The following is a 20,885-nucleotide window of genomic DNA, read 5'->3' as shown; positions in this document are numbered from 1 at the left end:
CAGATGAGTGAGAAAAGATAATACAGAAATCTAGGAATAGGCACTATGTAGAGACTTAGTTAACAGTCATAGGACAAGGCTTCAAGGACAGGTACTGGGATTAAGGAAAAGGAATCATGACATTAACTTAGATTTAAAATCTGGTGGTATTAGTTTCTTAATATGGGAATTGGAGCCAAAAGAACATTAATCTTTTTTAAAATGCAAGTTTATTGAGATATAATTTATATCTAGTAAAATTCACCTTTTTTAGTGTACAGTTCTGTGGGTTTTGACAAACATGCACATTGTGTAATTACACTACAATCAAGATAAATAGTTTTGCAGTAACCCCCAAAACATTCTATGATGCTTCTTTGTAGTCAGCCTTTCCCTCAACCCTAGATCCTGGTAACCATTGTTTCATTTTCTTTCCTTATAGTTTTACATTTTTGAAAATATTGTATAAATAGAATCGTATATCATGTTGCTTTATTAGTCTGGCTTCTTCCACTTAGCATAATGCATTTTTTGTTGTATATATCAGTAGTGTGTTCTTCCATGTTACTGAGTAGTATACCATCAAATGAATGAACCAAAGATTGTGTATGAATTTATCAGTTAAAGGACGTTTGGGTTGTTAGCAGGCTTTGACATTTATGAGTAAAGCCTTTGTGAACATTTGTTTACAGTTTTTTGTGTTACCATATATTTTCATTTCTCTTGCATAAATATATCAGAGTGGAATTGCCAGGGGTCATACATTAAATGCATGTTTAACTTTATGAAAAACTACCACCTGTTTTCCAAAGTGGCAGTACCTTTGCATTTCCACCAGTAGTGTATGAGTTTTGATTGCTCTCTTTCTTCCTCTCCAGCACTTAGTATTGTTACTTTTTTTTTAACCATTCAAATAGACATAAGGTGGTATCTCATGTGGTTTGAATTTGCATTTCCCTGATATATAACAATGTGATGAGCATCTTTTTTGTGTGTTGATTTGCCATCCATTTATCATTTTTTGGCAAAGTGTCTGCCAAAAATTTGGCCCATTTTTAAAATTGAAATATTTGCTTTTGTATTACAGAGTTTTGACACTTCTTTATATCAGAAAGTTAATCTTTATCATAATAGTTAATACTAACATTTACTGAGTGCTTATTGTATGTCAAATACTGTTCTAAGATTTTTAGAACTGTCTCATTCAAATTCACAGCAGTCTTCTTAGGTTAGATACTATGATTATCCTCGTTGCATAGATGTTGCAACTGTACCAAACACTGGCTAAGTTTTAGAGATGCAGATTGAATATGACCTTGGCTTGTAAATAACTACAATATGTTATGGTGAATATAGCAGTAAAATTACATGTTGTAAAAAGGAAGTGATATCTACAGTGAGTTTTGAATAGGCTTTTGCTCAGATACCTTTTGGAGAAAGGGCACTCTGAACAACTAGAACACTAAATTCAAAATTATTGGTATAATTTGTTTTTTTTTAAAAAACTGAAAGTAGTTCAGTATTGCTGGAATATAAAGTAAAACAGGTATTTGAAAATTGGAGATATAACTGGAGAAAGAGATGATCATGTTTTTCAGAAACATCAACCTAAAATGAGTACAGACCTAAACTGTCTATTTCAGTTTTCTATCCTTCACATTTTGATTGTGTGTTTTAAAAAACTTCCTTTCCTTCAGCTCCTACCTTCCCACACCACTAATAACATTGGTTGAAGTAACTCTCAGATGTCTTTGAGCATTTTATAGATTTCTCCTGGTATTAGAGGAAATATGTAATACTATATTTCCCTTTTATTGCTTTCTTTCTGGATGAAAAATGTGAAATATGCTAATATAATAAAGAAAAATAATTGTTTTTAGTGTCATTGCATTAAAACAGATAGTCTTTTCTTAAATATCTTGATTGATGGATTGTTCTTTACTCAGGTTAATGATAATATTAAATAATCTTCAGTTTGAGAGTTACAATCTTTTAATGTAAATTTTGTTGACGTTGTTGACATATAACACACAGAAAAGTGCAAAAGTTATAATGAACAGTTTGGTAAATTTTCAGAGAGTAAACATCATCTACTTAGCCAATACCCAGATCAAGAAATATAATGTTTTCACAGTCCTAGAAATCTCCTCAGGCCTCCTCCTAGTCAATGTTTGCCTCACCCTAAGGATACTCACCATTCTGATGTATAGCTTCATAGAGTAGTTTTGCCTGTTATTGAACTTTGTATGAATTTATGTTGAGTACCCAAGGGTGAAATTGTTCAATTATAGAGTATGTGAATGTAGTGACAAAGTAACCACATATTTAGTAGCTTAAAACAGCACCCATTTATAATCTCGCAGTTTCCTTGGGTCAAGTGTTTGGGCACTGCTTAGCTGGCTTCTCTGCTCAAGGTCTCACAAGACTACAACCAACGAGTCCATTGGGGCTGTGATCTCATCTGAGGCTCACGGTCCTCATCTATGCTCATGGGATTGTTGGCCAGAATTCATTTCCTTGCAGCTGTAGAATTCATAGCAACTTGTTCCTTCAAGGCCAGAAGGAGAATACATCTGAGCTCAGGAAAGGCCTAAGCTCTCTTTCTTTAATTAAACTTTTTATTTTGAGATAAAGTGTAGATTTGTATGCAGTTGTAAAAAATAGTACAGAGAGATCCAGTGTATTCTTTATCCAGTTTTTTTTTGTCATATGGATGTTCTCCTGTGTACGGATTTTTTTTTTTGAAAGGCTTTTGTATAGGAGTATTTAAGGAAGCAGTTTTCTCAGTCCAGATTTCCTATCAGTAGGCCTTTGGTAGAATGGAATCATTACCACAATTAATTTTATACATCTTACAAAAAGTTAAAAGTCTTCTCAGTTTGCCAGCGTTCAAAGTTAGTTATCAGACCAAGATCTCTTTATTTTCTTATCAAACTTTTCTTATCATTGAAGAGTATTACTCCAAGTTAGCCAAACTGCAAAGTTAACACAGTCCCAAGACTGCTCTCACTTCTGACAGCAACTGCAAATTCTGGAGATTCCCACAACTACCCTTGGTTTCAGGAATAGGCTAGCAGTGCTTTAAGAACTCACTGAAAACTGTTATACTTGTGGCTACAGTTTATTACAGGGGAGGTTAAGGTTAAAATTAGCCAAAGGGAAGGATGCATAGGGCAGTCTTGGAGGGTTTCAAACACAAAGCTCTCCCCATAGAGTCAGGTCTCAGGATCGATACGTGACAATATCTGTGGTGTATTGTCAGTCAGGGAAGCTCATCCGAGCTTCAGTGTCAGAGTTTTTATTGGAGCTCCATTAGATATAACTTACTGATTAATTGTTTGCCCAATGTGGTCAATTCCATCCTCCAGGTTGACTAATACCAGGTGACTCAAAACCCCCTACCCTTAAGTAAAAGTCTGGGTTGAACTCTCCCATGACATGAAATGAAGTATTCATTAATCTCTTAGAACAGTGTTTTTCAAAAATACTGACTAGGACTCAGCATAGCTTTTGAATGTTTATGAACATGTGTATATAGAGGTGTGTATATTAAGATGTAACCAGTATTTCTCAAAACACTGTTCTGCTTTATTTATAAAGAATGTTAATGGCTATCCACTGAATTGATGACTCATAATGAGATTTCAGTTCATAGTTCATGGACACTGATTTAGATAATCAGACCATCAAGAATAATGATGGCTCATTGCTAGAAGGAACCAGCTTAAAACTGTAGGACCTGAACAAATAAGACCTGAAGAGGAATTGAGGTGTACTTCCATGGGGTGGTCTCCAGATGTACAGACTGGGAAGTATAGTATAGTTAGTACAAATGTTATCCAATAGGGAAACTTCTTATTAAGATATAGAAACCAGTTGGCTGATTCTTTTGCTTTGTAGCTAATTTCTTAAACCTGCTTGGGATAATTTTGTTCATCTTTCCTCAGATTTTTGCACTGCTAGTTCTTTCTTTTCATTTAGATGTCAGTACAAATGGCCTCCTCAGTTAAACTTCCCTTGAGTCCATTCTAAAATAGTTACCCTATCACTTTTATTCATATCATCTTATTTTCATTCTTTGTATAGCCCTTACCCTTACCTGATGTTTCTTGGTTTATTTTATTTTTTTTCTATTTGCTTATCTTCTTTAAAATGTTAGCTACATTAGAGCAGGAACTTTGTCTGGTTTACTATTCCCAGTACTTACAACAGTATGTCTGGCAGGTAGTATGTACTCAAATAACATCTTGAATGAGTGATCTAGTTTGTGTTCCTCTTAAACCCAAAACAAAATACATTTCTCTTGGTGAGACTAGAGTATACTGTAATTATCACCTCCCCTGTTCATTATACCACATTTCTGTTTGTGCAGTCGAAGATTGCACTTGCTTTTTTGGCAAGCTTATTATATCATACACTCATTTAGTTTATAGTGAGCTAAAATTCCCTGGTATTTTTTACACGAGCTGCTATTAAGGCATGTACCATTTATTTTCTACTTCAGTTGTATGTGTGTGTGTGTGAGTATGTGTGTGTGTGTGAGTATGTGTGTGTGTGTGAGTATGTGTGTGTGTGGGGGGTGGACATGCAAGCAAGCAAGTGAGCATGCCCATTTATAGATTCAGCCTCATAAGTTTTTTTTTTTTAATCAGCATTTTTGAGTATGATCTAAGGGAGATGTTAATTAAGAATTAATAGTTAACAGGGAAAAGAGGGAGAGAAGGGATAAATTTGGGAGTTTGAGATTTGCAAATGTTAGCCACTATATATTTCCTTTTTTAAAATTTTTAAATAAAGATTTCTTTCGTTTGGGGGGGTAATTAAGTTTATTTATTTATTTTAATTTTTTTTTAAACTTTTAATGAAGGTACTGGGAATTAAACCCAGGACCTTGTACATGCTAAGCATGCACTCTACCACTGAGCTATACCCTCCCCCCTATGTTAGCCACTATATATAAAAAAAGATTTAAAAAAAAAAAACAGATTTCTTCTGTATAGCACAGGGAACTATATTCAATATCTTGTAGTAACCATTAATGTAGAAGAGTACAAAAACGAATATATGCGTGTATATGCATGACTGGGACATTGTGCTGTACACCAGAAATTGACACATTGTAACTACTTTAATTTAAAAAAAAAAACACAAACTAATGGTAGAGTTGCAGAAGAGATTTTAAGCTGAAGTGAAAGGCCAGTAGGAACCCAGAAGATTAACCAGATGTCACCAGTTCACAAATTTAAACTGAAAATACTCATTTATAGGAGATTAGTACAGGTTGAGGAAGTAGATTCTGTTGGACAAATTTTGGAAGAGCTCAGCTGATATACACAGGTTTGCTTCTTCCTGTTCTTAAATGAAATATAGCATGATTTCCTCTAGGTTCAGACCCAACATTGGAGTTATATCCTTTCTTGTCTAAATATTATTCTCTTTGGAACTTAGTGTAGAAATATAATAATACTTGAGGAGTTATGTTCTCTATCATCTATCCCCTCCTCATTCCCTAGTTCTCCTTTCTTATCCTTCTCACCCTCACACACGGTGCCCCCAAGATCCTAACCCTCTTGTTCAAAACAGCCAATGGAGCATTTTTAATTGCCTTTTGTCACTTATCAAACCTAAAGTCTTTGTGGACTCCCCAGCAGTATTCTTACAGGTCAGTGCCTCTCATATTCTTCTTAATTCTATCTTTTGTGGCCTACTTTTTGGCCATCCATTGAAATCTGTAAGGCTACAACCAATATTTTTAGATACACTACATTTGTTGTTGTTATAATCATTTTTTTTTTTTTGAGTTGTTGGGATTTCATTTTTGAGTCCTGACTTGCTGAACTATGTTTCCTAACTTTACTGATCTATTCTCTTGTAAGTTTCAGGCCATATAATGATACTTTTTTCTTTTAACATCAAAAGGCCTACAGTTGTGACATAACAACTACTATGCCTAGACCTGTCATGGACACCAAAAGGTCATGTTTAGTTTTTTCTTGTGGTTCCCATCACTTCTGCTTCCACAAATGATATTTTTCTTGTGGTCAAAGTTACATCCAGAGTTGTAGTTTTTCTCATTACCCTTTGCATTCTTCAAGATGAAATTTAATATGATGAAATTAACTATACTTTCTAATTTCTAAAATACTTTCGACTTTTTATATATAGCTACTGTTAAACATGTGGTTTTCTTCTGCCTAAAACTGTAAATCAGGTTTAAATACCTTATTTTAAGATTTTTCCTTATTGCAAATGTATTCATAGTAGCCTCCTGTTACCATCATTTTTATTTATATTAATAATTGCTTGAGTGTTCAAATAGTTTTTTAGAAATTATTTCAGAATTCTGAAAATTAATTTTCATATTATTTATGAAAGTGATATTTATATAAAATATTTTAATTTTTATTAGTGTTTTGATTAATTTTGAATTATTGTATGGAAAGTGCTTTAAATTTTCTGCTCCTGACAAAACTCACTCTAGTTTTTCTTTCTCCTTCTCATATATTCAAGAAGGCTACTGACTTCTGTAGCCAGTAGACATAGTCAAGTTTCCAATTCCACTGTAGCCTGCCAGTTTCCCTTTATTTATTTAAGAAAAGTCTTTGATGCTCACTGAATCTACTTCGTTTCTTCTTAAATACTTTTAATCTACTCTTGTATGGCTTCCACCTCAACCATTTCATTAAACTCTTCTTGCCTTAAGCCTGGAATATCTTACAGTCCCAGAAAGGAAGTATTCAAAATATGATGGTGGTAAAGAGGACTCAGGAACCAACTTGAAGGAGCTTTAAATGGCCAAAGCTGGGACAATTTGAACAATAAAAATAATCGTAATATCAGATTATAACTCATAGAATAAAATAAATAGTCATGAGTCTATACCAATATAAATAATTGAATGAATAAATGAATGAATGAATAAATAAGGAGAAGAGACAGCTTTTGTTTATAGTAGAATTCCAATTGAAAATGTGATAGGAATGATGGAAATGAAAAGTTTCCATCAGACAAATAACCACAATAATAATTATTGCAGCAGGAAACATCAATACATGCTAAAATTACTAGGCAAATATATATAAGCAAGCTATTTGCATAGTCTGATAAGATACTTATTGATTATAAAAGGAGAAATTTACAGTAGAAGAGTCATAGCAGACACTACTTTACCCAGGGGATCAAAGTTAACATCACCAGTTATAGGACAGGACTGACATCACTGTACCCCCTGATATGATAATGCACTGAGGTGGGCACAATATCATATTATAGCAATAACAATAATACCTAACATTTCTGAGTATTTGTGTGCTAGGCACCATACTAAGCAGTTTACAAGCATTATCTGTTAGGCACACAACAGTCATAGAAGGTGGACACTGTTGTTATCTCCATTTTACAGGTGAGGAAGCTGAGGCCCAAGAAAATGATGAAACTGGGAACAAGGGCTGGCTGACTCCAAAGTCCTTTACTTTAATCACATTATGCTGAGAATAGCTTTTAATGTCATTGGTAATTTATGGACTGATGAATTCAATATACTTAATGTTGTCAGTAAGTGAGGTATATTTTAGTATAACTTAATAACACTTGTGAAAATCTAACCCATTATTTTTCTGTCTTCATTTATTATCATTCTTCCACATGCATCTAGTTTTCTTGTCATGCCAAACTACTTGTTATTCCCAGAATATAACTGTTTAAATTTCTTTATTACATAACGTTTCAAGTGCATACCGAAGTAGAGTGTCCATCACCCAGCTACAGTAGCCATCAATTTATAGGCAATGTTTCATTTGTAAGACCTTCTGACTAACATACCACCCCCTCTAGGGATTATTTTGAAATATATCTCAATCATATTACTTCATCTGTAAATATTTCAGTTTATATCTCTAAAAGACAAGGATTTTGAGGAGTGTGGTATAGCTCAGTGGTAGAGTGTGTGCTTAGCAAGCCTAAGGTCCTGGTTTCAGTCCCCAGAATCTCCATCAAAAATAAATAAATAAATAAAAGCCCAGTTGCCTCCCCCCAAGATAAAATTTTTAAAATGACAAAGATTTTTGCCTTTATAACACAACTGCAAAATCGGTTTCATACCTAAAAATAACTAATTCCTTTATAATCAAATACCCAATCAAAACTGAAGTTCCCTAGTAGTTTAATAAACAGTTTTAGTTGACTTTTTCAGATTTATATCAAAACAAAAGCCACACATTGCATTCAGTTGATAAGTATTTTAAGTGTCTTTCTTTTCTTTTTTCTTTCTTTTTTTTTTTTATTTTTTTATTTTGGCATTCCATTTAGTCTTAAGTCTCTTTTGATCTTTGTGGTTCTCCTTCTTTGTTTTCTTATCATTTCTTTGCTGAAGAAACTGAGTCATTTGTTTACTACATTCTGGTTTTGCTGATTACATTCCCATTGTATGCTCTAACATGTTTTTCTCTTTCTGTATTTCCTATAAGTCATATAATAAATTTTTATTTTTAAAAAACAACTTTAATGAATATCTACTATTTGCCTGAACTGCTATGTGGATGATTAAAATAAAGGGAATACTTTTAATAGTAGTACCTTATCAATGTAAAATTTAGGATTTATGACACTAAATAAAGGAATGTCATGGTTAGCGAAAAGTAGAAAATTGGATACTACTACAAGTCACAAGATGAAAATAAGCCTTTTAATTTGTGGATTTAAATTTAACATGGGATAGGGGAGGGTATATAGCTCAGTGGTAGAGTGCATGATGTCATGGATTCAATCCCCAGTACTTCCATTAAAAAAATAATAAACCTAATTACCTACCCCCTCAAAAACAAACAAACAAATTTAACATGAGGGTTCACAGATATGAAGAAAGCAAAATAAAATAATTGCTTCATATCCATCAAAAACTGAAAACAAATTAACTCAGAAGATTTTGACAGATAATCGTTTATTCCTGGATCACTTCCCCCTGCCCCCATCTTTTCTCTCTCTTATTTTTTTAGAAACACAAATTAATTTTTTTTCATTAGTGTTTTTTGCTGCTTTATTGAGGCCATTTTATTTTATTTGGGGGGAAGGGTAATTAGGTTTATTTATTTATTTATTAATGCAGGTATTGGACATTGAACCCAGGACCTTGTGCGTGCTAAGTGAACACTTTACCACTGAACTGTATTCCCTCCCCCACCTTTTCTCTTTAAAAGCTAGTCTTTTTTGGTACCTGTGGCAAAATGTTATATGTAATAAATGTAAAAGAAGTCAGCACACTAATGTTTGATACATATTACTAAAATTAACTGCAAATTTGTTTTTAGAGCTTGGTTTAATATAAATATTTAAGTAAATAATTATATGACTCTTCCTTTAAAAAAAGATATTAAAAACTAGCACACTGGCTTACTGTAAACAACGTAAAGAACTAGAATGCCTTCTAAGTTAGCTTTACAATATCAAATTATTCTCAGATAACTTAGTTTCCTTCCTTTTGACAGCAGAGCTTTTTTAACTCTTTCTTCCTGGCTTCCATGACAGCATTCTTTCCTGATACGCATCCTCCCATTCTTGTATTTTTTACTTTTTATTTTCCTTCTTTAACTCCTCTTCATCTGCTAGCTCTTTATAAAAAACTTGGTGTTTTGGGTTTTCGCTATTGCTCCTCTTCTGTTATTTTGCATTTTCTCTCTAGGCAGTAAAACTCATTCTTGCTTTAGGCTTGCTATCTCTAATTCTGTTTTATATTCTCTTCCATTCAAAGCTCCATTCACCTAGTCCTCCAGGTCTGAAGCCTGAGAGTCCTCTCTCCTGAGAAAAGGTGGAAGATTTTTAGCTGATACATAGTTTTATCTATGTTGTTGAGAATTCCTTGTTCTGTGTTTCATTATTACTAAGGAATTATATGTTTTATTGTGAGACCTTTTATTCCTTCATACTGTTTTTAAAATGTGTAAAGTAAAACTTTAATATATATATATAAAAGTATATATATTAATTATATATATATAGTTATTAAAACTTTCTAATTTTGTAAGAGGTAGCATTCATAAAGGTTAGACACCATTATTTTTCATTCTGTTCTATTACATTTTTTTAGTGCTAGTCTGTACCTACTAAATAAATATCATGGCTTGCAATTAGGTCATGACCTATGGTTTGAAAAACACTCATACTATAAATCCTTGAGTTTCTCCAATATTGAAATGTGACATCTAGGGTCTCCCATATATTCCTCCAGTTACTATCAAAATAATTGATATATCACATCTGATATCACCTTTATATTTTACTATGATTTGTTTTTCTTATTAATATTTGGGTATGTTATTAATATATGTGCCTTCTTTCTTTTATGTATTTTTTTCCTCATTTAGCATACAGGTTCTTGGGGAGCAAGCCTTTTGCTTTTATTTTAACACTTCGTTTTATTTTAAAATTTTTATTTATTTAATCTTTTTAGGGAGAGGAGGTGATTAAGTTTATTCATCTATTTATTTAATGGAGGTACTGGGCTTAAACCCGGGACCTCATGCATGCTAGGCATGCAATCTACCACTGAGCTATACCCTCCCCCCTATTTTAACATTTTAAACAACTTACACTTTAAAGCTGTGATAAACCTACAGAGAAATCACAAGTGAAATACAAAGAAATACTTTTACTTGGTGAAGAATTGGAGAGTAGATTGCAAACCTGATGTTCCATCACCCCCAAAGACTTGATATATATTTATTACAGATAAGGAAGGATATTTTCCTATATACTCCATAACAAGTGGGAAATTAATACAGCAGGAGCTATTGGGACTGAGAGGGGGAAAACGAAACACAATTAAGTTGACTTGACAGGATTTGCTGACTGCTTATGTAGGGGAGAAAGAGAAATAACACTGAGAAATGTCACTATTAACTACCCTTTTGTATGTTTGTGTCTATGTGTGAATTGGGAAATTACTTATATCAAAAATGTTTAGGTGGGGAGGGTATACCTCAAGTGGTAGAGCTCATGCTTAGCATGCATGAGATCCTAGGTTCAATCTCCAGGACCTCCATAAAAAGGAATTAAATAAATAAACCTAATTACCTCTCCCTCCACTCCCCCACCTCAAAATAAAATAAAATAGAGCAGGGCTCAGCAAACGTTTAAAAAAAAAATGTTTAGTTACTTAATACCTCAGTGTTGCTGTTCTACGGGAATATAGTTTAAAAATATTGTATGCTAATAACAAAAGAAATATTTGATCACAGATTCTCTATTGTTGTCTCCTATTAAGATTTATTGTTAAATAATTGGGATTTTGAGTCAAGTAATGAGATCTTTTAAAAAGTTTTATAAGAGAAGTGAGATATTTTGGAAGTCATCCTGGGTTCTGAGGATAGTGTCAGTGAGTTAAGGATATTGAAAGAAAACAGCAGGAGCGTCCACATCTTCTACTCCAGCCCTAACCTCTGCGGATCCAGTCCCAAATTTCCAGTTACTAAAATTTTCCATTTCAAACTTAGTGTGAATAGAATTAAACTTATTACACACACATACATACCCTTTCTCAACTAGATTTCCTGTTTCTTTTACCTTCTCCTGCACCAGTGCTTGGTCTAGAAAGCAGGTATTGACTCTTCCTGTTCCTCAGCCATACCCAATCCATATCTAATTGATTCCTACATCTTGGAAAGGGCGCTGGAAAAAACTGAATTTTGTTCTTGCTTTATTACCAGTATCTCTGCAATTTTGAGAAAGTCAATTTACTTTCTTTTGTGTTCAAATTAATCTGTTAAGTTGTGGTACTTGAACCAAATATGGTATAACATGGTGGTTAAGAGCATGGTTTCCATAATGAGGCTCTCTGCATATTCATCCTTGCTTATTCAGTAGCTGTAGGATCTTGGGCAAGTTATTTCTCTGTGCTTCAGTGTCCTTAGCTATAAAGTGAGGATAACAGTAGTACATATCTCACAGAGTTGTTTTATATTGTTGAATTAATATACAGTTGACCTTTGAATGATGAGAAGTTAGAGACTCAGTGAAAGAGTCGGTCCTCCATGTATGTGATTCCTCCATATCCATGGTTCTACATCCTTGGATGAAACCAACTATGGATTTTGTAGCATTTTAGTATTTATTATTGAAAAAAAATCTGCATATAAGTGGACCCACACAGTTTAAACCCATGTTGCTCAAGGGCCATCTGTAAATGTCATATTAGGGATAGTGCCTGGAACATAGTAAGGACTAAGTGTTAGCTCTTATTATTATTGCTATATTATGATTTTTTTAATTATTAAAAAATTGTTTGCTTTCTTAGGTCTATTCTATCATTTTGCAATATTCTCTAAAAATGTCTCTTCCATTTGCTACTCCTCTCCATTATCACTATTACCCTATTATTATTCAAGATTAAATTCATTATTACATGTAGGATGCTTAGAATAACACCTGTCACCTAATAATCACTTAGTAAGTGTAAGCCCTCATTATTGGTTACTGTGATTTTTACATAGATGACCTCTTCAGTCAGTAAGATTGTTTTCTTTCATTAGTGGTCCTGTGCCTTTAATTTCCTCTCCTGCTGTTAAGATTGGTATTTTCTAAGACACTTCATATAATGTTGCTCCGTTTGGAGGCCTTTTATACCCAAAAAGAAAAAAACTGAAAATAGATTCTTTGATAGAGATAACAGATGACTTGCCAAGACCAATTGAGAAAATGGTATTAATAAAAGAGCTAAACTTGAATTCTGAAGCAGTGAAAATTTTACTTTAGGTATTTAAGGTCATTGTTTACTAAAATAGTCTCAAATATTTTATACATAAAAAATGGTATTAATGATCAAATTCAGGAGGACTTGCTGCATATTTTTTTTTAACAGGGGAGTAAAACTAAAATTTTACCCCCAAAACTCAACAGTTCAGTTGAAACAGAATGTGAGGAGTAAAGGGCAGGGATGTTTTAACAGTTTTTTTTACGTTAGGAAAATAAATTAATCTATTTACCCAGGTTTAAATAAGGAAAAAATTTAAGTATGGTTAGTTATTCTTTATAGACAGTTCTCATCTATTCATTTCAAAATCTTAAGCTTCTTTTCAGAATTTAAATGAAAATATCTTTATTTCTCTATTTAAAAAATAACATTGTTAGCTTTTTGTTAGAAGCGTAAAGAGACGTTACTAATTCTTAAAGAGAAGTCACTTGTTATGTGTTCATTTGCATGACGTCTTTAACCCTTTGCTCGTCTTCAGCTGTATTTGTACTTGAAATATTTTAGAGTATCATGGAGAAAAGTATTTCTCTCTGGTAAAAAGTGCATTGGACTTTGTTTTCTAATATTGATAGCTGCATAAAGCTGTATCACTATAGTTTTCGTTTTCAGATGATTTTTAAAAATCAGGCTTTCATGTATATTTTTTAAAGCTTCACTACAGAAAATGGTAGAGTGAGAGTTAATGTGTTACATGGAGGGAAGAACAGTCCATTGGGGGTTAAATTGCAGAGTCTAATGGAATAATAACTGGTAGCACCATCTGCTGGCCTACTTCCGCAGAAGGAGTCAGTATTTTTAACGACATCTCTAATATTCATGCTGATGCATTTTGATGCTTTGTGCATTCATTTCTTTCTGTGCTTTGTTGGAATCTGGCTATCTGCTTACAGCTATTGAGGAAACTCAGCTTTCTGGAGGGGTTTACAGCTTTTTTCATATCTAAATAGGATGAACTGTGGATATAAACTTGCCAAGGCAGAAATGTGTTGATAAATCACAATGTGTATTTGTGGAGGGTTGTGCATCTCTTGGTTGCAGCTTGCTAAATAGGCCATTTAGGAATCTTCTTTCAATGCTTTTTTCTTGAGCACTGCCTGGGGTGGTGAAAAAGCAGAGGGCAAGCCTTTGTCTGACGCCAAAAATGTCTTCAGTGAAGAGGCCAAGAGGAAGGGTAAGTGAAAGCCTGAATGAGTGGGAGGAGGAGGGGTTCTTTGGGCTAAAAGGCTAATGGGATTGAATAACCTTCCTTATTACTGGCTGCTGCTGCGGGAGTCGTACTGCATCGCCATCTTGAGCTTGTTGCTGTTTTCTCGAGTCTTGGTTATTTGTTATAGCCTGTAGGCCTTAAGGTGGCATTTTAGTGAGCGATTCTAAACCCTCCTTCCTTTCCCAGTGCTGCAGCACTGCTATGAAACCTTTGATGAGGCAGGTATAGAAAAGATATCCAGTGAAGCACACTGGAATCAGCATGAAAATGTGTTTGGAAATTCCTGGTGGTTTTTTTCCTTGCTGTAGTCAGAGGCATGTTTACGGGTAAGAACATAACAAAACTGTGATCTAAGAATATGTGGATGAATGCGTGTTTGAAGAGGATATATTTTTTTTAAATGCTGTTGATCTGCTTCCTGTGATATTGCTTAAATATTAATAATTTTAACGTAAAACTATAAAACTTGTTTTTTTCCAGAATTGCTTGAGCAAAATATGAAATAGAAAGAGAAAAATAGATCTTCATTTAACTCTTTCACAGAAAAACTAAAACTTTCTCTAATTTTAAGTATGGGAATGTTTGTTTACTAACTAGCTATGTTGCCGCATAGATTGCACATTAAAATGATTTAAATGATTTCAGGTTCTAGTTCCAGTATCTTGTAAAGCAGAGAGGCTTTATTTTTCTAAAAATCATAATAAACTATAGGGAGTAGTCATTTTAAATCGAAGTTGCTGTTTAAATTTTATTAATAATTTTCAGAGTTTTGGAGTGAAGAGGAAAGAAAAGACTTATTTCAGATGCCCAGAATATTTACATGGTTAAATTTGAATTAGCTATATTTATAGGACAAAATTTGAATCAACTAATAAAGAATGCTTGAAAATATCAATGAATCTATATTATCCTTCTTTACCCTTCATTTTTAAAAATAGTAATTTGAGCTTTTTATTTTATACCTACACTAATTTCTAGATCAGCAAAATATTTTAATTTTCAATTTATTTGTAGCACTCATATTTGCTCATGTATTTTACTTCTTGAAGCTTAATTCTAAATTTTTGTTTACTTAAGTTAATTGTTTAAATGTACTTTGGTATAGTGTATAAAAATTATTTTGTTTCTCTAGCCTCCATCTTCCAAGAAGAGTGATGGTTCTGGGACATATACTAAGTTGCAGAATACCCAGGTGAGGATCATGTCCGAGAAGAAGCAGAGAAAAAAGGCGGAATCAGAAAGCAAGCAAGAGAAGGCTAATCGTATAATATCAGAGGCCATAGCAAAAGCAAAGGAGCGTGGGGAACGCAATATTCCACGAGTAATGAGCCCTGAAAACTTTCCTAGTGCTTCAATTGAAGGAAAAGATGAAAAGAAAGGTAGAAGGATGAAATCCAAGCCAAAGGACAAAGAAAGCAAAAAAACAAAAACTTGTTCTAAGTTAAAAGAGAAGACAAAAATTGGGTAAGTTGGTTAAAAATTAAATCTTATTCCTTTGAATTTTTTGTGAAAGTGCAATCTGTTTAATCTTTAACTTTTGATTTGCATGTGATGTGTTTACTCCCACTTTGGAGTTTTAAGTTGTTAGATACTATGTGTATCTTACTGCCTTTTTGAATGAATTAAGTAATATTCCAGAATTTACTAAATTTTACTATTCTGTTAACATACCTTTTTGTTCATTAATGTTAGTAAAAGGAATTTAAAATAGGAAAATATTTTATATATAAAACAGAGAAAACAAAACAAAACCCATATTGCTGTGCTAGTTCCAGATTCACTTTCTTTATAAAAAAAGTGCCTTGAAATTCTTTTAAGACTTTTTTACTCATAATTGTACTTCATTGGGCATCTTATAGTTTGGAAACATGAAATACAATATTTTCTCATAAACCCACTACTTTGGACTAAGTGAAATGGCAGGAAAACTGAGACCTTTTTAATCAATAATAAGCAGCACTCTGCTCTTACACACTTACTCCCTTACAGTCTTTCAGGTTTACTTTATATAATAAAGAGGCCAGGTGAGGATTAATGCTCCAAGAGAATTATAAAGACAAAGAATTGTTTTAGGAAGGTCCATTAATCCTAGGTATTTTTATTTGACTAATTGCCTAATACATTTTCAAAAAATAAAATATAAGAAGTGTTATTATTTGTTTTATATATGTGTCTGTTTTGCATACAAGGATAAAAATAATCTAAGGCCAACATAGTTTAGAATTGTTTTTTGCAGTAATATTTGGTTATTTGAAGGCTTTATATAAAATTTTAGATAATCTGTTTTCTTTTTTCCACACAAAAAAAGTACACAGTAAAGAAAAAAATTCCCATATTATAAAAATCTTCATTTGCTTAAGAAATTATTGATGCATTATATAACTATTTAGAACTAACACAATTTTATAAACAATTAATTCTCAGCATTTTAGTTGCAACCACCAAACTGAGTTATATCATGAGGTCGTGATGCCTCTCAGTCCAAACTGTTAAATAACACAGGCTCTGTTGCTATAATAGAGCAATAATTAATGTTATTGATTTTACATTTTATTTGCAGATAGCTAAAGTGAAATTTGAAGGTTAGATTTCAACTCCTTTTATGTAAAGGTTTTGTATGAAGGTATCTTTTTTTTCAATATTTTGTCTAGTTTTAATTTAGGAAACACTATATTTAATCCTTTAATGTATTAAAAGTTACCATTAGTAAAGTGTTCCAGTTTAACTTACATAGAGATATAGATAGGCAAAGTTGTGTTACCCTTTGGAAGGATATTTAAAAATAATGCATAAAAATAAGAGGAAATCGGTGGAGAAACCTCAAAAGTTACAATAAGTTTAAATTTGGGCTGGTGGAGAGGGGTGAAGAGATGGCTAGAGGCAGAAGATACCAGAAGTGAATCTGATTCAATAAAAAACAGTATATAAGGGGAAACTAGAAATAATTAAATTATAATAGAATTATTATAAATTATAATATATCAACACAGATTTTTGAAAAATGTGGATTAATATGGCAGGAAACTAAAGTATTAGAGTAGAGTATAAGACTTATTCTATGATATTTGTATTTTTGTTAGAAATAGATAAATTATTAATGATACATTATTGTAATACTACACAGCATTGATCAATTTAGTACTTGTTTTTAAATGTAGCATCTTGAGAAAATAGGTGAAAGTTGTATTGGAAAGATATTTAAGTGGCAGGATATTAAATAACTGATAGAAAACTTCTTGAGAGTATAGGACTTTTTGATAGAGGAATTTGTAAATTGCAGGCAAGTGAAAGTGAAGCTTGCTTATATATTATTAAGATCTTGGAGTGAAACAGTTTCTTGATCATCTTTATCAAACAACCAAAGATTATTATCATGTTGGAGGAAAAGGCATGGTTGAAAATGAAATTCATGGACAATCTAGAATTCCATATTGGTCCCTTGAAGTATTTCAATACTGTGCTTCCCTATAAGCTAAATATACGTTAATAATTTTGAATTTGCCAAGTTTTAAATTTTTGTGTGAAGAACCATTATTTAAATAGTTTAGTTGTACCATTCTAATTAATAGTATTTCATGATGTATTAAACATTTTCTTGTAAAAATTTTATTTTTCTATTAGTTTTATAAGAATCGGACCTTTGCTAATATCAGATGGTTTATATCAGATAAAATTAAAGAGAATGTGTGCTGGAACTTAACCATGAGCGATGTGAAATACAAATTTCAAAAGTAACTAAATTTGTAAATAGTAAGTTATGGTTGATATATAATCAGAGGTGGTGGTTATTTAACCCACATATGCAATTTGATGTAATCTAGGAAGACTAATCTGAAGAAAACCAGTACTGCCTCTGCTTGCTAGTATGCTCGAAACCTTTTCATTATTTCTGTCACTTTCATGGATTAATTTTTTTTGGTACAAGGACTAGAGTATCCTTTTCAGAGACTTTCATAATGTCTTATTTAACCTTTACAACAGTTCTGTGAGTTAGATTGGGCATGCAGCATGGTAATGTGCTTAAATTCTTTGGCTGTGGAGCCACTTGCACTTATTCAAATTCCCCTTTGTCACTTACATGCAGTGTTACCCTGGGCAAATACTTAACATCTCCAAGTTTTAGTTTCCTTGTATGTAGAATGAGTATAATGATAGTGTTTGCCTCGTAGTGTTATTTTTGAAGATGAAATGATTTAGTAATGTTTAAAGAATATAGAACACCTGTTAATAATGTTAGCCATTATTTTCTGATAACATGAATAGCATACAGCTACTTAAGGTAAAAGCCAAGGCCAAGAGCCATGTGCCTTCCTTCAAGCCTAAGCTCTCACCTATCTGCCTAGGTTCTGTTTCCATTAAGGCTCTGTTCCTAAATAAGATCAATTAAAAAATCAAGCAGACAAATGAAAACAGAAACAGTTGCTATCTGGTAAAAAGGGATAATAGGTTATTAAAGGTTTTTATTTCACATTAACATTCCTCTGTTTATCAGAATAGCTAGAGTAGCATTTAGGACAGGTATATTTTCTTTGAAATGTGCCTGGAATTTGAAAGGAATTACATGATTATGTGGAAGGCTGTGAGCTGAAATGGAAATGGCAGTTGTAAAATGAAAAGTGAGGTAGGACTGGAAACAACCTTTTTCTGCTTTGATGATTTTCATAATCTTGGCCAGTCAGATTCTAAGAAGCTGCCTTTCAAGTAGAAGAGCAGGCATTTCTTTAGTAATTGTAGGTACATAATAGTTGCTCCATGAATGGAATGGAATGGATGAATGAATGAATGAATGGAAGATTAAGTATTAAATGACACCAAATGGTTGCATTTGATTTGTTATATCAAAAACAGAAGTGACAAGCTAATTTGTCATAAAATCACAGGGACAGTACTAATGGTTTAGTAATAGTAGAGTTAAATTCTAGAATAAATTTTTTCTAAGACTTTCAGTAGAATTTTCTTATGGTTTTATTCAGTTTTAGATATGTAATAAAATATCACATGATTTGATTGAAGCATTTTAAAATTTGTATTTTATAACTGACATTTAAATTACATTTCCATGTTGACAGTTATAATTTACTTCTTTGTGTTAGAGTATCAGACTGATAGATAAAGTGACTTTGACACTTAAAAACGTACGTGTGGCCCTATAAATTTAATCAGTAAAAGTACTTCATGATTAAAAGTTAAAAAAATTTTTTTTGTATTATTCACAATTATTCTTTCTGTTTGTTACTGGAATGCCAATTATCAGGTACTAGAAGTAGCTTTTCTTTTTAGTTAAAGCAGAAAACATTAAATTAGGAAATATTTATCAAATCAAGTAGAAATTAAGGATGTCATATTATAAAGAAAAGCAATAAAACGTTTAATTAGATCTGGAAATTATATTGTGCACCTTTTTTCTATAGTCGTTCTGAACCCCCAATAAGGAAGAAGTGAAATAACATTTATTAATTACCTATCATCATATGTATACACATGCATATATATGTGTATTTTTAAACAAAACTAACACGTAAGTATGTCTATAAAGAGACATTTACATATGTCTTACATATTTAAAAAATAATATGAACAAAATCTAAGGTAAAAATAAGATAAATCATCAGAAATAGGGAATTAACACTTTTATAGTCCATGTTAATAAAGTAACAAGTGAGACCCTGATTACAAGTATTCAAAACAATAGGAATTTAGTATCTGGATAAAATATAAATATATTAATTAATTGTTTCTTGGCATATATGATGAAAAATCAGTTTGAAAAATTGTATGGTAAAAATTTGTTATGTATTTTTAATTAATCATTATAAGCAGTAGTTTACTATGTAAGTTCCATAGTAGTCTCTATGTAAGTTCTATAATTTTTAAATGCCAAGAAGATAAAATGTTTTACTGATTTCACTTCTTACATCTAAACTTAAATTCAGAGAAAATCTGAAATATATTATCTGCAGAAAGAATTGAAATATGTATTTTGTATTATTGTGAATTTAGTTAAGATTTATATTTCCATTTTTTGACATATAACTTTACATAAAATATGTTGGTAAGATTTATCAGCAAATGATGTGCTATATTTCATTGAATCTACAATGTCACTGATTATAAGCCACACCATTATTTTTTATACGTTAATAAGAAAGAAAAAATATATTGCTAGTTAAAACTATGGCATATCTGATTATTAGATGAACCTTGATTTCACAGATGTTAATACGTGGGGAAAATGTGTATCTTGGAGACACTGGAGTAAAGTTACTTGATTTTAATGTTCCTATTTTGTCAGTATTTTTAAGCATAAACATCATTTTAATTTTTTAAAAAGAAGAAATAAGTTTTTTAAAGGGTAAGAATTAAACTGTGCTGATAAATATATTGAGTATGATTAGTCCTTGCTAGTACTTGGACTTTGGTGTCTGTTTATATGAAACAACTCAGTGAATTCAACTTTTTGGGAAAAAAATGATGTCCAACCTTAAACAAGAAGTGATTTATAGTTCAAGTTACCAAAGAGCTTACAGTAATACAATGTCACTTTCACAAATTTAAGGATTAAGTTAAAATAAAGAAACTCTTTAAAACTTAAGTTTTCCCTCATGAATTTAAACTAGAGTCTTGAGTTGAACTTTAAACTGGAGTAATTTCATCAAGTTTAAATTTGTTTCTTATATAAAAATATACATATGTATATTTGATGACTTTAAAAATAGCCCTAGTACCTTCCACTGTTCCTGCAATGAAAAAAAATTATAATGTGAAATACTATTTTTGCTTTTTTCCTTTACTTATGATGAAGTAGATGCATTAATTACAACAAATGGACTAATTGGGTAAGATTCATTGTCCAATTATTGCAATGAGAGAATCTACAGGGGGCAATTACAGATTGACACTGTGTAGAATGCAGCTTGTTACACAGCCTCTACTAATAACATGTGGGCAGGATTTAGA

General features: G+C 32.1%; 1 protein-coding gene across 11 annotated transcripts in view; it reads left to right on the top strand.

Annotated features, from left to right (window-relative positions):
• Window positions 1–20,885, top strand: part of CHD9 (chromodomain helicase DNA binding protein 9) — a 208,614-nt gene that overhangs the window by 101,153 nt on the left and 86,576 nt on the right. For 7 of the 11 annotated variants that reach the window (XM_010990074.3, XM_031458441.2, XM_064489165.1 and 4 more), the window contains exon 3: window positions 15,061–15,392. In XM_010990074.3, the coding sequence (XP_010988376.2) occupies window positions 15,061–15,392 (332 nt within the window). Of the gene's footprint in view, window positions 1–13,332; window positions 13,893–13,951; window positions 14,255–15,060; window positions 15,393–20,885 lie in introns of those variants that run through there. The other 4 variants (XM_031458453.2, XM_031458452.2, XM_031458454.2 and 1 more) reach the window with 3 other exon arrangements.

The sequence above is a fragment of the Camelus dromedarius genome, chromosome 9, assembly GCF_036321535.1.
Source record: "Camelus dromedarius isolate mCamDro1 chromosome 9, mCamDro1.pat, whole genome shotgun sequence".
In the NCBI taxonomy this organism is placed as follows: Eukaryota; Metazoa; Chordata; class Mammalia; order Artiodactyla; family Camelidae; genus Camelus; species Camelus dromedarius.
This window is presented reverse-complemented; position numbering and strand designations above follow the sequence as displayed.